The sequence below is a fragment of the Aotus nancymaae genome, unplaced genomic scaffold (assembly GCF_030222135.1).
Source record: "Aotus nancymaae isolate 86718 unplaced genomic scaffold, 86718_ANA_hifiasm-v0.15.2.pri h1tg000007l, whole genome shotgun sequence".
NCBI classification, from domain to species: domain Eukaryota; kingdom Metazoa; phylum Chordata; class Mammalia; order Primates; family Aotidae; genus Aotus; species Aotus nancymaae.
In genome coordinates, this window is record NW_026988418.1 from 48,604,160 (window position 1) to 48,623,418 (window position 19,259).

The following is a 19,259-nucleotide window of genomic DNA, read 5'->3' on the forward strand; positions in this document are numbered from 1 at the left end:
TGCATAATATTCCATGAAATGGCTAATGTATAGCTTACCTAATCATTCCTTTAGAGATGAGTATTCGTGTAATTTCAAGTTTTTTCTCCAATAAAAGCAGTATTGTAAAAAAAAAAAAATCTTTGCAAAATTTCATTAGTGGTGTATTGGGTGCTTTTTTTTTTTTTTTTTGAGACGGAGTTTCGCTCTTGTTACCCAGGCTGGAGTGCAATGGCGTGATCTCGGCTCACCGCAACCTCCGCCTCCTGGGTTCAGGCAATTCTCCTGCCTCAGCCTCCTGAGTAGCTGGGATTATAGGCACGCGCCACCATGCCCAGCTAATTTTTTGTATTTTTAGTAGAGACGGGTTTTCACCATGTTGACCAGGATGGTCTCGATCTCTTGACCTCGTGATCCACCTGCCTTGGCCTCCCAAAGTGCTGGGATTACAGGCATGAGCCACCGCGCCCGGCTGGGTGCTTTTATACTTATGGGATAAATTCCTCAAAATGGAACTGGTTAGAGGACATGCACCCATATTTAACAAATCTTTCCATAAAGGCTGTAATTTACATTTTTACAAGTGATCAATGAGAGCACTGTTTTCCCTATGTTCCCTTCTGAGAAGTTAAATGTGATATCTTATTTTACTTTAATGTGCATTTCTCTGACTTAAAGTTAGGTGAGTGTCTTTTTATTATAAAACAATAGTTGAACTTTTGGATTTGTTCTTTTTTTCTCCACTGGCTACTTTTATGATGGAATGTTTTTCATTTTTCTACTGAACTTTCTTTTTCAAACTATAAGGGCTCTTGGTACGTGTGTGTGTATGTCTGTCTAGACAGATAGATATATACATATCCCTATCTCTTTCTCTCTATCTGGATACACACAAATATCCATATCAATAGATAGGTAGATAGTATTTTTCCCCCAGACTGGAGTGCAGTGGCACAATCATGGCTCCCTGTAGCCTCAGCTTTCTGGGATCAAGCGATCTTCCTACCTCAACCTCCCAAGTAGCTGGGACTACAGGCATCTGCCACTATGCCAGGCTCATTTTTAATTTTTTAATAGAGATTGGATCTTACTATATTGCCAAGGCTGGTCTAAACTCCTGTGTTCAAGCAATCTTCCAGCTTCAGCCTCCCAAAGTGCTGGTATTACAGGTGTGAACTACTGCACCCAGCTGAGCTCTTTGTATATTAACCTGTTATATGTTGTATGCTTCGTAAATATTTTTTCCCAATCGATATTACTTTTAAACTTTATTCATGGAATCTTTTTTCCATACAAAATTAAACAATTTTCAAGTATTCAAATATACTTTCAGTTCTTTTATAAGTCTCCCCAATCCATAAGCTATACATTAGTTTTCTAGATTATTCTTCAAAAAAACCATTTTTTTTTGAGACAGAGTTTTGCTCTTGCTGCCCAGGCTGGAGTGCAATGGTACAATCTTGGCTCACTGCAACCTCCGCCTCCCAGGTTCAAGAGATTCTCCTGCTTCAGCCTCCCAAATAGCTGGGATTACAGGCGTGAGTCACCGCACATGGCCTCTTCTAAGATTTTTATTGTTTTATTTTTTACATTAAAGTCTTTAAAAGTTCATCTAGGATTAAAATAATTTTGGTAAAGTGGATTTCCAATTTTTTTCTTCTTTTTTTTGTTTTTAAAGAGATGGGGTCTCACTCTGTTTGCCCAGGCTGGAGTGCAATGGGTGCAATCAGCTCACCGTAGCCTGGAAAACTCCTGGGCTCAAGCAATCTTCCTGTCTTAGCCTCCCCAAAAGCTAGGCCTACAGGCATGTACCACCATGCAAAGCTAATTTATTTTTAAATGATGGGGTCTCACTGTGTTACCCAGTCTGAGTTCCAATTTCTTATAGCAGTAGGATACTCAAAGTAAATCCATCTCTCTTCCCTGTCATTGATGTAGGAGTGAGCATCTCGCTGAATGTTAGCCAATTAGATATGAAAAAAATGTAATAGAAGACTTCTAAAAAGTTCTTATTTTGGCCATGATAGGATTATATGTCACTTTTCTCCTTTGGATAATTATATCTGGATGTGGTTCTTGAGAAATTGTAGTCATCTTGCTACAAGCCTAATTATGAAGCCAACATTCAAGAGAGCAGGGTAGAGCCATAGAGATATAAGAGAGATATAAGAACCTGGTCTTGGATAAGATAATTGAGTCACCAAATTAACCAAATCCGAAGCCCTTCGTATAATGTGATACGCATTTCTTATTGCTAAATTAGTTGGGTTCAGGGTTCCTATTATTTGCAGCCCAATCTTCCTCAATGATATGCCATTTTGTTATAAGAAAATTCCTATATATTCTTGGATCTAATTCTGGGCTCTAGTCTGTTACACTGATCTGTTTATTTCTTTGTACTCTCCCCTTCCTGACTCAGTTCTATTACTTTTCTCAACTCCAGTTATAAGCGCCTACCTACACATTACACCATCTTCATTACACATATGGTCCCTAACTTCTCATTGTAAATGAAACCATATAGTTTCATTTACAATGACTTTGTAGTATTGTTTTCTTATCAAAAAAGCAAACCCATCACCCCCTCACCAGTATTTTTTTCACAATGCTTTCTCCAATCTTAAATGCTTATTCTTTCATAATGAACTTTTCTTTTTAGAATGGAAAACATTGAATATGGAAAAAATTGACATACATACTGAATATTATAAAGGTCTTTAAGAACTATTTATAAACAAAACACAGTAAGATATTTTAATTGAGTCATTTTAAAATTACATTTTCCTTGACCAATTAATACATCTCATTTTTGACAGAGGAGAACAATTATTCTTTAATCAGAACAGTATGTGTTCCTTAGCTTGCTGAAAAACCACTCACTGAAATATGAGAATTCTCCCACTTATAATCTTATACAGCTCTGAGTGGCAAATGTTGAAAGTCTAGAAAATACTGAATTATACATTTTACTTCTTTTGTTGAAATATCCAGTAACTTTGGTGTTTTTTTCTCTAAATTTATCAAAGAGAACAGTGGTACTAAACACTGGAAACATTCTATTTTTATATTTTTAAATTCTCTGTGTCTATATATAAATTTCAAATAACTCAAAATATTAATTCCCTAGAGGAAATGAATCTTTCTTCTCTAAGTCTCAATTTGACCCCTTCTACTGTGCTCCTTGTTTGTTTATATTATTATCAGTATTGCAAAACTTTCCCAACACCACTTTACCAATCATTGTCTCATTTTTCTGTTTTATTTCATAGCCAAATATCTTTTTTTTTTTTTGAGACGGCGTTTCGCTCTTGTTACCCAGGCTGGAGTGCAATGGCGCAATCTCGGCCCACTGCAACCTCCGCCTCCTGGGTTCAGGGAATTCTCCTGCCTCAGCCTCCTGAGTAGCTGGGGTTACAGGCACGCACCACCATGCCCAGCTAATTTTTTTGTATTTTTAGTAGAGATGGGGTTTCACCATGTTGACCAGGATGGTCTTGATCTCTTGACCTCGTGATCCACCCGCCTCGGCCTCCCAAAGTGCTGGGATTACAGGCGTGAGCCACTACGCCCGGCCATAGCCAAATATCTTAAAGCACTGGCATACAGTATCCCAATTTCCTCTCCAGACACAGCTTGAGTGGAGTGGAAAGAGCACTGCTCTTGAAGTAAGAAACACCAGCTACGTAATTCACCAGCTCTATCACTTTGAATGACTAGATGAACCTCCATAAACCGCATCTGTTTCTTCATCTGTTAAGTGAAAATATTATCTACTGTAAAAGTTTGTTGTAAGAATTTAAGGAATGTTACTATTAAATATTGTCTGCTACTTCCTTCATCGCTGTAATCTGTACTCTATCTTCTACTGCAACTTATTCTCTCAAAGATTACTGTTGACTACTCCTTTCTTGAAACACCTGCCATTCTCACGAATGATTTTCTCCTTCCTTTATAGTGGGTACCTGCAAAAACTCAAATTTTGGCTATCTGCACATCTTTTGCTATGTATGTTCTCTCCTTCAAAAGACAAATTCATTTTTATTGCTCAGGTGTTCATCTCTATGTTTATGATGCTCTCCCCTTCCTGACTCAGTTCTATTTCTTTTCTCGACTCCAGTTATAAGCGCCTACCTATTTATTTATACCATCTGCATTACACATATGGTCCCTAACTTCTCAGGAATCATCTTCCAGAAGAAAATGTACATCTATTTTTGCCCTTTGCTTCTCAAATACCCAGGCTGATCCTTTGTAGGTTATTCTAGAAATAGGATTAAAGATAAAAAGAATACAAAAGACCTGTATTATGATAAACTTACAATTCGACCTGTTGGGCCTATTATACCTTCTCTTCCAAGGGGACCAGTGTTTCCCTGTTGAGGTAAAAGGAAAACAGTCTCACAGTTAGCATAATTAAAAAAAAATCCAGAGAATCTCTTGTGCAATGGTAAAAGAGCCATGTCTACATAGTTATCACTTTTAGCATAAAATCTTATAATATTAGCATAAATTATAATCAAGGTTAACAGTATGTGACACAATTCTGCATATGATTAAAGTCTCCTATCAGGAGAGTTACATCTGCATAATTTCTAAAGAACTGATAAATCAGCATTATGATTTTTATGTGGTAACTTCAATGATGCATTTTATATGTATGTCATTATACAACAAATAAAACTAATTTATATACAAAAGAATAGAATGATGAACAAGTTTTTGAATAAATTTCTGTGCAGATGTTGGAGCAGATGTTTGGGTAACATGAAGCATGACATAAAGAAAAAGTAGAGGAAGGAGGCAGAGGGCAGCATATGTGACCAACTAAACTTCAGTTCTTCACCTGTGAAACAGGAATAAGAACACCTACTTCATAGGGCCATTGTGAGGATTAAATATGAAAAGTGCTTTTAAAACTTTAGCTGTTATTTGATTATGAAGGTAACCTTGAATAAGCTGGATCTCTGATCAATTCCTCCCAAAGTAGGAACAGAGTCTATAATTTCTCAATGAATACAAAAATGCCCATTTTAGTTTTTTCCCACAGACTCCAGCTTCCTTGGTTCTTCAGAAACCATGAAAATAACTGATACATTTATAGCTGAAGAAATACTGAGAAAGGTTGTTAAACAATTACCATGACAATACTCTTCTCTGTCTTATTTTTTTGAATTAGTATTCTTTTTTTTTTTGAGACGGAGTCTCGCTGTCACCCAGGCTGCAGCACAGTGGTGTGATGGCTCACTGCAATCTCCACCTCCTGGTTCAAGCAATTCTTCTGCCTTAGTCTTCAGAGTAGCGGGGATTACAGGCCCATGCCACCACATCCAGCTGAATTTTTTGTACTTTCATTAGAGATGGGGTTTCACAATATTGATGAACTCAAACTCCTGACCTCAAGCAATCCACCTGCCTCAGCCTCCCAAAGTGCTGGGATTACAGGCAAGATCCACTGCGTCTGGCCCTCTTTGCATTATTGAAAACAATTTATTGTAAGAGTTAGGCAAGTGGTGTAGGATTTTAAAAGTTTGACTTCCATTTAACAGTTATTTAAGATACCTTTCTTCTACATCTGAACTGCTTCCCTTTGTCTTCTCTCTGTTCTTTCTACACTTGCCCTTGCAGCTGCTATTAGTCATAGAGATGCTACTACCACAGCCAAACCATTACCTGAAGTTTTTAATTTTTTTCTTTTCAGTTTTATAGAACATCTCATCAATTAGAAAGTTTTGATTAATAAAAACTGAAAACAAAACAAAAAACTAAAAACAATAATCAGAAACCATTGTTGGCTTATTTGTCCTATTACAATTTGCAATTATAAGCACTCACTGCTAACTGGAGTTCTTTAGACCCTGCTTTTTGCAACTGTTTAAGCAGTTCCTCATCACTCTCTTGGTACACCTGCCCCTGGGCTGGGAAAACACATCTACTGGGAAATATTTTCAGTCTGGTCTGAGGAGCGCTGGTCATACACAATCTTCTTCCAGGTAGTGCGTGGAGGTGGTCTCTGGTTGTATTAATGCTTATAACATGAAATTGTTGTATGTTTTTGTTCCTAGTGTGAGTTAATAAATACATTAACCAGTCTTCACAGTAATTCTGATGATTCTTTTTTTTTTAAGTAAGACTGGGAATTAAGGGTGGTCTATGAGGTCTTTTGCTCAAACTAATATATGAACTGCAAAAGGTTGAACTCTGTGTGTGCCCTTAAGAGTTTCTATCTTAAAAGTCACTTATTAAGTTATTTATTTGAAGTTCATTACATTTAGAGCTCTTAAGCCCTACAGTAAGCAAAGAACCACAATTTCTGGGCAGGTAGAATGACTTTACACTTACTCTCTGTCCAATAGGACCTTTAGGACCTGATATTCCAACAATGCCAGCATCCCCTTCAGGACCCTAGACATAAATAAGAAACAGATAAAATTAGTAGCTCTGCATGAACATTTTACAAAATTATTTCATATCGATCTATCAAGAATTGCTCTTTAAAAAATGGAATATAATACTGTTGTGCATGCTGAAGTATTCAGAAAGAAATATACTGAGGCCTACAATTTACTTGGAAATACACCAACAAAGGGAGAGAGGGACACATAGATGGATAAGCATGATAATGCCAGTAGGGTAAAATGTAAATAATAAAATTTAGGTAATGGGTACAGGCATTTACTATAAAACTTTCTCAGCCTTGCTGTATGTTTGAAAATTTTAATAATAAACTGCTTGGGAAAAGGAATGAAAGAAAACAAAAGCATATTATATACTAAAATTTCTGGGAAGATGTATAGTTACATAATTTTAAAATCAGACATATTCAAATCTCAAATATATAAATATGTACCAACTGAAATTTTACAGATTTTTTAAAAAGCTCAAGTTAGAGGCCATACTGATATTTCAACATCTCTTTTATTTCTAGATAGCTAGAAGACTAGAAGAAAATATGTAAACATACTTTAGGGCCTGGGAATCCTTGGAAACCTGTCAAACCTTGAACACCATATTCTCCCTGCAATGTGAATTGACATGATAATAATTATTGTACAATGGTATCCTGTTCTGTAGAGTAAGTGCTTGGTGAATTTCTGAGGTGGGACATACAGGCTGCCCTTTCAGGCCAGGCTCTCCACACGGTCCTTGATCACCTTGTGCTCCTCGGCGACCTCTTTTACCTTGAATTCCAGGTTGACCATGTAGCCCTTGTTCACCCTATGGGTAGAATAAAGAAAGGTGATCTTTACTTTAAAACATATAAACATACTGGCTTTTGAATGAAACACAAATATAGGCCCATCCTTAGGCACGATACTAGGCACTGGGAAAATCAAATTTTGCATGATCATCCTCTTCGCCAATATTTTCCACATAAGTAATATTTAATTATAATGAACCAGAAGTGTAGCAGTGGGAAAAGGAAATTCCAGAGACTGTGGTGATGTGTGGAAAGAAGAGGGAAGGGGCAACCTATAAAATTAGTAAGGCTTGAGAGAGGATAGTGAGGGTGTGGTACGTGTGAGTGTGTTTATATGTGATGGAACTTGTATTTTATTTCTTTATTTTATTTTTTATTGGAGATGCGGTCTTGCTCTGTTGCCCAGGTTGTAGTGCAGTGGTGTGATAATGGCTTACTGTAGCTTTAAGCTCCTAGGCTCAAGCGATCCTCCCAACTCAGTCTATTGAGTAGCTGGGACTACAGGCACACATCACTGCACCCAGCTAATTTTTTATTTTTCTGTAGAGACAGGATATCACTATGTTGCCCAAGCTGGTATTAAACTACTAGCCTCAAGTAATCTTGCATTGGCCTCCCAAAGTGGTAGAATTGTAAGTGTGAGCCACTGTGCCCGGCCAGAACTTGTATTGTGAATTGATATAATTTTTCAGTGTTTTCCCTAACATCCAGAGATGATTCAGCAATCTAATACCAGAAAAAAAGTAGTCTCCTGAAGCGTAAATCCTAGTTTTAGTCATAATTATCTTTTTAATTCCATCAATAAAAAACTTCCATTATCTGTCTCCGTAGGTTCTTTTGATATGAACTGTCTTTATCCTCTGAAAGTTCACTTTAAGTATATACCTAATCACCATTATTACTGAATTTTTAAAAGTCAAGTCTTTTTCCATTGATCTTTATTTTTGAAATGAGAGTTGAAATATCTTCCACACCGTTTCTAAAAGAGAAATCAGGTGGATTTTAGAAATATGTTAATAAAAAATGATGTTTGGTAGACTTTGGCCAAAGATTCTTTAAGATTAACAAATTATCTCACTGTCTTGAGACAAAGCTATACAACTTTTGGACTTGACAAATATAGATCCTTCTCTTCACAAATTCAAATCTAAAAGGTAAGGCTCTTTCTTTCTTTTCCTGGTTTGGGTTTTAATACAAAGGGGTATTCATGACATAAACATTAACAGAAGACTACCATTGTAAATAGTAAGCAAGTAGATCATGATTTTCAGTTTACTCACATCAGTCAGAAATCTGAAAATTCTTTAGAAGTGGAACTGTGAAAACCAGATTAAGAAGTAATAATGGTAAGGGTACCAATGGCTTATAAGTCTAAGACTTTTGGACTAATTTCTAAGTTGTCTGGGTCAATCCTGCACGAGATATTTCTAAGAGAGGTTTTGTTTGGAAGGTCTATCGACATGTGACAGACTCCACACAATAAATGCAATATAAGACTTAATTACTGTCATACTGACTCTAAGAAACAGTCTGTACGGTTATCAGATTTATTAACTGGTTGGTTAGTTTCAGAGTCAGAGGAACAGGAAATGTATTTGCGAAAGTATTTATCTGGAAGTAAATAAGACTTCTCTGTTTTGGAACAGATGACAAAGAAGGCAAAAGAACCAAAAATGAGCATTTTTAAAAGCATCACTAGTCCTGGGTCAAAGAGTTGTTATGCTAAATAACATGCACTGAGGCTATTAAGGGAGATGGGTATGTTAAAGCCACATACTTTTTCTTTCTGTAATGTACTTTTACTCTTAGCCAAATTCTATTAAAAACTACTAATCTTACCATCCTGTGATCTAGCCAATGAACTTAGGGCCTGTAAGGATGGCCAATACTGCTCACCATCAGAACAAAATATTAAGGTACCTTTGGGCCTTGAATTCCTGGGCTTCCTGGCAAGCCTGATGAACCCTTTACTCCTGGAGGACCTGGAGCTCCAGCAAGGCCTGTTCTTCCTGGGCTGCCTCTGATGCCCTAAATAACACAGATAAGAAATGAAAATTGGGAAAGTTTCTAAAATGTCAATTTAGAGGCTCAATAAAATGTAGCAAGAGTTGTGTCCTGAAAGGCTGCTGTTAACATACTGCCCAGGAGTTATCCTGGGCTTCTTTCCCAAAAGATGAAATGTTTAAATACTATTTTAGGAACACCACCACTCACTTGAAATTTCTATAGTTCATGCAATGATCTTGGTGGGCTTTTAAAATAAAAACACTGAAACAATATAAAGTCCACCAGTACCTTCCTTATATAGCAAAGATGTAAAGTGCATTTGTTGTATTCTAACTTTTGTATTATACTCTGGTGTACCTGACAACTCTAATAACTGATTGAAAGTCTCCTTAAGAAGAAAATTCTATTCCTCAACCATACATGATTCCAGAAAATTTACTAAAAATGGTTTAACTGGAAATAAAGTTAAGCAAGAAAACAGTAAATCCTTAAAACCAAATCCTAAATCAGGTTGGCAAACTATAGTCTGCAAACTAAATTGAGTCCGTCACTTGTTTTTGTAGATATCATGAACTAAGAATAGTTCTTACTAAATGTTGAAAAGAATAACAATGTTTAAACACTTGGAAAAATTATATGAAATTAAAATTTCAGTATATGTAAAGTTTTACTGGTCAGTCATATTCATTCATTTATATATTGTTTAGGGCTGTATTTGCACAACAATAGCAGAGTGGAGTAGTTATGACCCAGATCTTTTTTTTTAATTTCATTTTTAGTTCTGGGGTACATGTGCAGGATGTGCAGGTTTGTTACATAGGTAAACATGTGCCAAGGTGATGTGCTGTAGCTATCAACCCATCGCCTAGGCATTAAGCCCAGCATGCATTAACTATTTTTTCTAATGCTCTCCCTCCCCTGTGCCCTGACTCCACCAACAGGTGGAGTACCCAGTGGTATTATTCCCCTCCCTGTGTCCATGTGTTCACATTGTTCTGCTCCCACTTATGAGACTATGAGGTGTTTGATTTTCTGTTCCTGCATTAGTTGCTGAGTATAATGGCTTCCAGCTCCATCCATGTCCCAGTAAAGGACATGATCTTGCTCCTTTTTATAGCTGCACAGTATTCCATGCTGTAAATGTACCACAATTTCTTTAACCGTCTATCATTGATGGGCATTTGGGTTAATTCCATGTCTCTGCTATTGTGAGTAGTGCTGCAATGAACATGCACATGCATGCATCTTTATGAAAGAATGATTTACATTGCTTTGGATATATACACAGTAATGGGATTGCTGGGTAAAATGGTATTTCTGGTATTTCTGGACCTTGGTTCCTCAAAGTCTTCAAGGAATCACGACACTGTCTCTCACAATGGTTGAAGTAATTTACATTCCCACCAACAGTGTAAAAGTGTTCCTCTTACTCCACAGCCTCGCAAGTATCTGTTGTTTCTTGACTTTTTAATAATCGCCATTCTGACCAGTGTGAGATGGTATCTCATTGTGGTTTTGATTTGCATTTCTCTAATAATCAGTGATGTTAAGCTTTTTTTTTCATGTTTTTTGGCTGCATAAATGTCTTCTTTTGAGAAGTGTCTGTTCATATCCTTTGCCCATTTTTTAATGGGGTTTTTCTTTCTTGTAAATTTGCTTAAGTTCCTTGTAGATTCTGGATATGAGACATTTGTCATATGGACAGACTGCAAAATTTTTCTCCCATTCTGTAGTTTGTTCACTCTGATGATAGTTTCTTTTGCTGTGCAAAAGCTCTTTAGTTTAATTAGATCCCATTTGTCAAATTTTGCTTTTGTTGCAATTGCTTTTGATGTTTTCACCTTGAAATCTTTGCCTGTGCCTATGTCCTGAATAGTATTGCCTAGATTTTCTTCTAGGGTTTTCACAGTTTTGGGTTTTACATTTAAGTCTTTAATTGATCATGAGTCAATCTTTACATAAGGTTTAAGGAAGGGTACCAGTTTCAATTTTCTGTATATGGCTAGCCAGTTCTTCCAGCACCATTTATTAAATAGGGAATCCTTTTCACATTGCTTGTTTTTGTCAGGTTTGTCAACGATCAGATGGTTGTAGATGTGTGGTCTTATTTCTGAGTTCTCTATTTGGTCCATTGGTCTATGTGTCTGTTTTTGTATCAATACTATGTTGCTTTGGTTACTGTAGCTTTGTAGTATAGTTTGAAGTCGGGCAGAATGATGCTTCCAGCTCTGTTCTTTTTGCTTAGGATTGTCTTGGCTATATGGCCTCTTTTTTGGTGCCATATGAATTTTAAAATAGTTGTCTCTAATTCTGTGAAGAATGTCAATGGTAGTTTTATGGGCATAGTTTTGAAGCTATAAATTACTTTGGGCAGTATGTTTGTTTTCCCAATATTGTTTCTTCTTATCCATGAGCATGGAATGTTTTTCCATTTGTGTCCTCCCTGATTTCCTTGAGCAGTGTTTTGTAGTTCTCCTTGAGAAGGTCCTTCATTTCCCTTGTTAGCTGTATTCCTAGGTATTTTATTCTCTTTGTAGCAATTGTGAATGGAAGTCCACTCATGATTTGGCTCTCTGCTTGTCTGCTGTTTGTGTATGGGAATGCTTGCAGTTTCTGAACATTGGTTTTGTACCCTGAGACTTTGCTGAAGTTGCTTAACAGCTTAAGAAGCTTTTGGGCTGAGATGATGGGGTTTTCTAGATATAGGATCATGTCATCTGCAAACAGACAATTTAACTTCCTCTCTTCCTATTTGAATACCCTTTCTCTTGTCTGATTCCTGACCAGAACTTCCAATACCATGTTGAATAACAGTGATGAGAAAGGGTATCCTTGCCTTGTGCCGGTTTTCAAGAGGAATGCTCCCAGCTTTGCCCATTCAGTATGATATTGGCTGTGGGCTTGTCCTAAAAGGCTCTTACTGTTTTGAGGTATGTTCTGTCAATATCTAGTTTATCAGGAGTTTTTAACATGAAGGAATGTTGAATTTTATTGAAGGCCTTTTCTGTGTCTACTGAGATAATCATGTGGTTTTTGCCTTTAGTTCTGTTTATGTGATGAAGTACATTTATTGATTTACATATGTTGAACTAGCCTTACATCCCAGGGGTGAAGCCAACTTGATCATGGTGGATAAACTTCTTGATGTACTGCTGGATTTAGTTAGCTAGTATTTATTGACGATTTTGCATTAATGTTCATCAGGAATACTGGCCTTAAGTTTTCTTTTTTTGTTGTTATCTCTGCCAGGTTTTGGTATCAGGATGATGCCAGCCTCATAAAATGAGTTAGCGAGGAGTCCCTCCTTTTCAATTGTTCCAAATGGTTTCAGAAGAAATGGTACCAGCCCCTCTTTGTACCTCTGGTAGAATTCAGTGGTGAATCCATCTAGTTCTGGGCTTTTTTTTTTTTTTGGTTGGTAGGCTACTTATTACTGCCTCAATTTTAGATCAGGAATTCAACTTCTTACTGGTTCCATCTCAAGAGGGTGTATGTATCAAGGAATGTATCCATTTCTTCTTGACTGTCTAGTTTATTTGCATAGAAGTGTTTATAGTATTCTCTGATGGTTGTTCGTAGTTTTGTGGGGTTAGTGTTGATATCCCCTTTATCGTTTTTTATTGTGTCTATTTGATTCTTCTTTCTTTTCTTCTTTATTAGTCTAGCTAGTGATCTATTTCATTAATTTTTTTTTTAAAAAAATCCAGCTCCTGGATTGATTTTTTTGAAGGCTTTTTTTGTGTCATGGTAGAGATCTTATGTGGCACTTTCATTGCTTTGCACTGTTGCTTGGTGTACTACAAATTGCAGTGATGCAGTTATGATATGATAGTATTTCAAGTGGAACATATATTGTATTACTGTGACACTTTATTTTACTTATTACAAGTGCATGCTATCATATCAAACAAGAAAAGAAAAGTGGACTTCAAATATTGTGCTTCTAAGACACCATGGAAGATGAATGATTTTATCAAATTAGATGGCAAACCTGTATATTTACTATGCAACAATATTATAGCTATGCTTAAAAATTATATAGTGTACATCGACATTATCAGATTAGACATACAAAATAAGATTTCTACCTCACAGGAATGCAACAGTCAGAAAAATTAGAAAATGTAACATGGAGTATTTTACCACAGCAGAATTTCTTCACAACAAAATGAAAATGAGGCTGCAACTGAAGTTGTTTCTGAGTGTTCACTTCATTTATTAGCCCAATAATGAAAATCCTTTATCGTCAACTTAATTAAATCATATAACAAAAATACATCTATTTAAGATTGTTAGCTTTTTGGCAAGAATAGCTGCTTGAAATGTTGAGGATACCAGTGTAGGATCAACAGTCAATTAAAAAACAAGGTTCTTTCTTATTTTCTTCTCTCCCCACCAACACTGTCTGTTGGTTCTTGATGAGTCAATAGAAATTAGCAATACTGCTCAGTTGTTAATTCAAGGAGTCAATGCTGAATATAGAGAGATGGAAGAATTGTATAGTCTGTGGGGTGACTACAAGTGAGAATATTTTCAAAGAAGTTAAAAATACTAAATCAATACAGTCAGAAGTGAATTCTGCTAAGATGCAATAAAACTGACAACTATGTATTAAAAAAGAATTATTGGACAAATTTTCAAAGTTTATGGTGGGTAGATTTTCTGAACTCAAAGAGTTTCAATAGCATATCTTAGAGCTAGATGCAATACATTTCCATATTTCAAAATCCATTTGACTGTGCACCTGAGGAGTTTCCACCTAACTTTCAATTGGAAATTATTAATCTACAATGTAACGACATGCTAAAAGGCAAAAAGGCAAGCTTTTTTTTTTTTTCTGAGATGCAGTTTCATTCTTGTTGCCCCAGCTGGGGTACAATGGCATGATCTCAGCTCACCGCAACCTCCACCTCCTGGCTTCAAGCAATTCTCCTCCCTCAAGCTCCCAAGTAGGTGGGATTATAGGCATGTGCCACTACACCTGCCTAATTTTGTATTTTTAGTGGAAACAGGGTTTCTCCATGTTGGTCAGGCTGGTCTCGAACTCCTGACCTCAGGTGATCTGCCCAGGAAAGGCAAGCTCTAAAAACAAAATTATGATGAATAGCATCCTCCCCAATAAAATAAAAACAGCTGAAAACCTAAAGAAACCCACAGAAAAAGCAGATTTTAATAAGCTAAATGTTATACTTTACAAACCATGCAATTTTTCTCATTACTAGTCTTGCATTACAAAATTTTTACTGAATTACATTTTTAATTTCATGAATAAAAATTTTATGAAAAATTTCTCTCTTCTTACATAAGTTCATAAGTAATACCTTTGATTCTTCTTCCTGCAAAGCCTAAAATTTATTCATATTTATATGAATATTTACAGAAATATTTATATTTACAGAAAAAGTTTGCTTACTTCTAGAAAAGACTTACTTTCTGACTTGATTCCTAGGATGTTAAATTGGGTTATTAGTTTCTCCATGTATTCAACAAATATTTGTTGAATATGATCTATGTGTAAGGAAGGTACCATGGGAATCCCTTTAAAAACATAGATATAAATAATATATGGTTCTTGTTTTTAAGAAGCTTAAGATTAAATCAAAAAGATGAGACCAGCTGTGGTGGCTCATCCCTGCAATTCCAGCACTTTGGTAGAGGTTAAGGTAGGAGGATTACTTGAGCCCAGCAGTTTGAAACCAATCTGGGCAACACGGTGACACTCCATCTCTACAAACAAACAAATAAATAAATAACCAGGGCATGGTATTGTGAGCATATGCAGTCCCAGCTACTTGGGAAGCTGAGGTGAGAGAATCACTTGAGCCCAGGAGTTTGAAGACGCAGTGAGCCATGATCGTGCCACTGCACTCCAGCCTGGGCAACAGAGTGAGACCCTGTCTCAAAATAAATAAATAAGAAAAAGAAAAACAAAAAAGATGAAATGTGATGAAATGTACTATATAAATAATTATAATGACAGCAAAATTTAAAAAGAATTCTAGAGAAGAGAAATATAAAGCAAATTTCTGAGTGGTTCTGAGGAAGGAAGTTACTCTTAGTGGTAATCAGAAAAGAAATTAGTCAGAAAAAACTGGATTATGATCACAATACAAAGATAATGCCCTTAAAGTTATAAATGTGATGGGAGAGATGTTTTGGCTCAAGATAGACTAAAGCCATTTCTGTCGAAGTCCTGGATAAGAGAATGGGATTTAAAATGTAAAGTCAATTTTGAATTTAGTACTAAATCATTTTTCCTTTTTTTTCAAATAACATTTTCTTCAAATTATGTCATCATATATTTCATTATTTTCTTCCTTATGGTAAAAAATAATTAAGTGTATTTTAAAAATTACCCTTTCTAAGTAGATTTTCTTCACGGTCACGAAACTCACTAAAATAATGTATTTTATATCTACTAGGTTCATGCCCTATGCTGGGTGCTTACAGGGAGGTACATATGGGATATAGGTTCTTGTTTCTCAGCTTGACCCTTAAGTCTTTTTTATCCCAATGATCTCTCACCATTTATCTACATTAGTGGTGCTCAATATTTTGAAGGGACCACCATTACAAGGGCAAAATCCTCATAGAAGGAGAAAGGGAGGAAGAGGGAGGAAGAGAAAGTGAAAGAGAAAGGGAGAAAGAGAGAGAAGAAAACAAAATGAGAAGGAGAGGAAGAGAAGGGGAGGGAAGGGTCGGGAGAGGCGGGGGGGAGAGAGAGAGAGAGAGAGAGCAAGAGCTAGAGATCCATACTGTGGACTTAGGATTCAGGTGATGAGGTTCTTCCAAGTTGCTTGTGCCTCATCCTAACTGTATTAAATTATCCTGTTTCTTTCCCCTGGCTTCTATGTGTTTTATATTTGTTTTAATTTTGTCTATGAGCCTTTTTGTTTCATAACTATGGGATAGATTATCTGGTAGTGTACTTTCCACATGAATGTTGAGAACCCTGGAGTCATGAGACGGTGCCATTTTAGAGTTCATCAATGCAAATGATAGTCATCTGAGACTTTGGGATATAAATTTTCAAAAATGCTCAGAGAAAACATAGGTGTTATACCAATGACCAGGTTTCTAATGGGGATATAACTTTACAGGAAAGGTGAATTTTAAAAACAAAATTCGGATGAATAGCACCCTCCCCAATAAAAACAAAAATAGTTGAAAGACCTAAAGAAACCTGAAGAGAGAGCAGATTTTAAAAGGTCATATATGCAAGATGAAAAGAAGGGCATGTAAGCAAGGAAAAAACAAAGTAACAAAACAGTTGAAAAGGTAAACCAACTGAAAAGTTAAGTTATAGATGTAGATCACTGTAAGAATTTTTTAAAAAAGTATTAGGTTGTCTTGCAAATTTGTAAGCCTCTTATCCCCAGATATGAGGTAATAGATATTGTAGGGAGATGTATCATTAGAACTGATTACCCTACATGATTTTAAGATACCTCAAAATTTCATAATTCTGAAATAGGACCACTCTGCCTAACTTATAATTCTAGGCAATTTCAAAGATCTTTATTTTCTAATTAAAAAAGTGTATTTCGGGTGATACAAAACAATGGACATTCAGATACTACTGAACACACCTGAAGTCAAGAGTTATTTTTGACTGAGAATAATGAGCACAAAACTAGTCATTAGGGTTAATCGTATACTAGCAACTTCGTTTTACTTGCAGTGCTATCAGATATTTAGCCCAGTAGAATGAATATATTCCAAGTCATTTACTATGCTTGTTGGTTTCTTAGAGAAAAATTTGAGGATGGCAGCAAAGTGTTCTGTCCAAAGTTCCAAACAACGTTTTATACAAGTAAAGAACAAACATTTCTTATTATGAATACACAGATGGCTGATTAATTCTGTTTGCAAGAGAAACAGATGCTAACCCTAGGCATTCTTTCCAGTGTCTTCTAAGTGATTTGTCTAAAACCATTCAGCAAATGGTAAATCATTATGGGCACATTTTAAAAAGTAAATAAAACTATAATTATTATTAACTTTGGTCAGAGACACCAAAAATTAATGAACAGCTTACATGTGTATTAAAAATTAATATAATTATGAGTACATGACGTCTCATGACCACAGACTTCCTTTATTCTCAGATAGGAGCCAGTCTTTCTACTGAAATAAGTTTTAAACCTAGCAGGAAAGTGCTGTCAGTTTTGACAGGACTGAAATTCATGGCTTCCTAAGCCTTTGGACTCTAAAGTACTTGGATCAGTAATGATAAAAACAACATCAACCACAACAACAAGAGTTGCTTTTTATTGAGTGCCTTCCATCTGTCAGAAATGAATAGCATTATGGTTTCTATTATTTTATTTGATCTGGTGTCAGTTAAGGAAAGAAAGCATTGCTTTTCACTTTGACTTTCCTCTGGGGAAAGGAAGAAACTGTTTTAGTGTAAGTTTGCCTTCATTTTAAAACTGAATGGAAAGATCTGGGAAGGAAAATGGGGCTATATGCACACATTTAGAAGAAAGATACAGAGACAAATTTTGGAATGATGATGATTTATGTGTATATAATAGTGAAACACACCAAAGAAAGTGTCACCCTGTTATTCCCCCAGCTCCTTGGTTTAGCTCTCTTATTCTCATTAGGATTGAAACAAATATATTAAAAAATAAGCAACAACAAATAAAATTTGTTAAATCCAGGCAACAATAAAAATCCACATTTTAAAAATAGCTAAAAATATTATCTTTAAAATTATGCTGAGTGACACTACAGATATCTTGAATATTAATAATATTAGTTTTATTGATTTCTCACAGTAGAATGGCAAACTTAAAATGAAACTGAACTTCATATTAATTGATATTTTTCTTTAAAGTACCACCTTAATATTTTTTTTTTAAAGTTTTTTTCTTTCTCTTCTGCCAGGCACTTTATGTGCACATAGCATTACATTTGTATGGTTATTAACTATGTGAGATGATAGTAAGAAAAATTAATTTAAAACGAATTTACTTTCTGTAGTACAAAAATAAGTACAATATCCTGGATTATTAGGCAATGTAAGTACTGTATTTTTTTTCTTAAGCCAGCAAATCCAGAAGTTATATAAGTAATACTTTACTTCCTTGACTCTGAGCAGCTCAAAACACTTCTGTTTAAGTAGGAATTTCTAATTTTATTTGGTTTGCTAAATATATCCCTCCTAGCAAAGGACTGGCTGTTTAAACATATGTGGGATAGTAATTATTAGGCGATTATATGCAAGGCTACATTTTACATAAATAATGTAGCATTCATAACATTTTCCTGCAGTGCCAATCATAAGTAATGTAGCCAATTGCTAGAAATAAGATTTATGAATGAGCTGTATACTAAAGTTAGGAGGTAATTTTAGTTTTGAATATCTAAACATATTAAAGCTTATGGAACTGAGAGCACAGTTGAGGCAGGTCTTAAGGTAGTGAAGACAGGTCTGTTTGACTCACATTTATGCCCAAGAATATACAACCTCTTGCTCAACCTTAATGAATACAGGTATTTTGACATTGTTTTAGTTCACAGAAGTTATTTACAACTGATGGCTTATCAATTCTGAAAAATAGAAAGTGCAAATGCCACTATGATACTTGACAAAATAAGAGTATTTATGAAATTTCCTTTACCCAGGTCTTGACATCCAATCACAGGACTAACAGGGATGGAAAGAAGACATTTCATCTATACTTTGACTCTTAGATATGTCTAGGTTCAGACCACTATAGAGAAATAAATGTCTATCCTTTCATTTCAAAAATAACAAATAATCTTCTCATACTATCTTATTTGATTCCCCCGCAACCCTATGAACACACCAAACTCCATGAAGGTAGTTTTTTGCCTGTTATTCACTGCTATATTCCCTAATTACTGGCTCTTAGTTGGCACTAAACAAATATTTTTTGAATGAATGCATGTCAGCTTAACCATTTACATTTATTATTGTGAAAAGATGGTACCCAATAAGTACATGTATAGTATACCATGCATTTTACATACAATATTTCATTTGATTCTTATAAAAACCATATGGATTAAGTATAATACTATTGTACTCATTTTGTAAATGGTA

General features: G+C 35.5%; 1 protein-coding gene across 1 annotated transcript in view; it reads right to left on the minus strand.

Moving 5' to 3' along the window:
* Nucleotides 1-19,259, minus strand: part of COL24A1 (collagen type XXIV alpha 1 chain) — a 390,193-nt gene that overhangs the window by 45,474 nt on the left and 325,460 nt on the right. Inside the window, exons 48-52 of the mRNA XM_064372593.1 lie at nt 9,098-9,205; nt 7,087-7,194; nt 6,941-6,994; nt 6,319-6,381; nt 4,299-4,352 (exon numbers count right to left, since the gene is read on the minus strand). Of these exons, the coding sequence (XP_064228663.1) occupies nt 4,299-4,352; nt 6,319-6,381; nt 6,941-6,994; nt 7,087-7,194; nt 9,098-9,205 (387 nt within the window). The remainder of the gene's footprint in view (nt 1-4,298; nt 4,353-6,318; nt 6,382-6,940; nt 6,995-7,086; nt 7,195-9,097; nt 9,206-19,259) is intronic.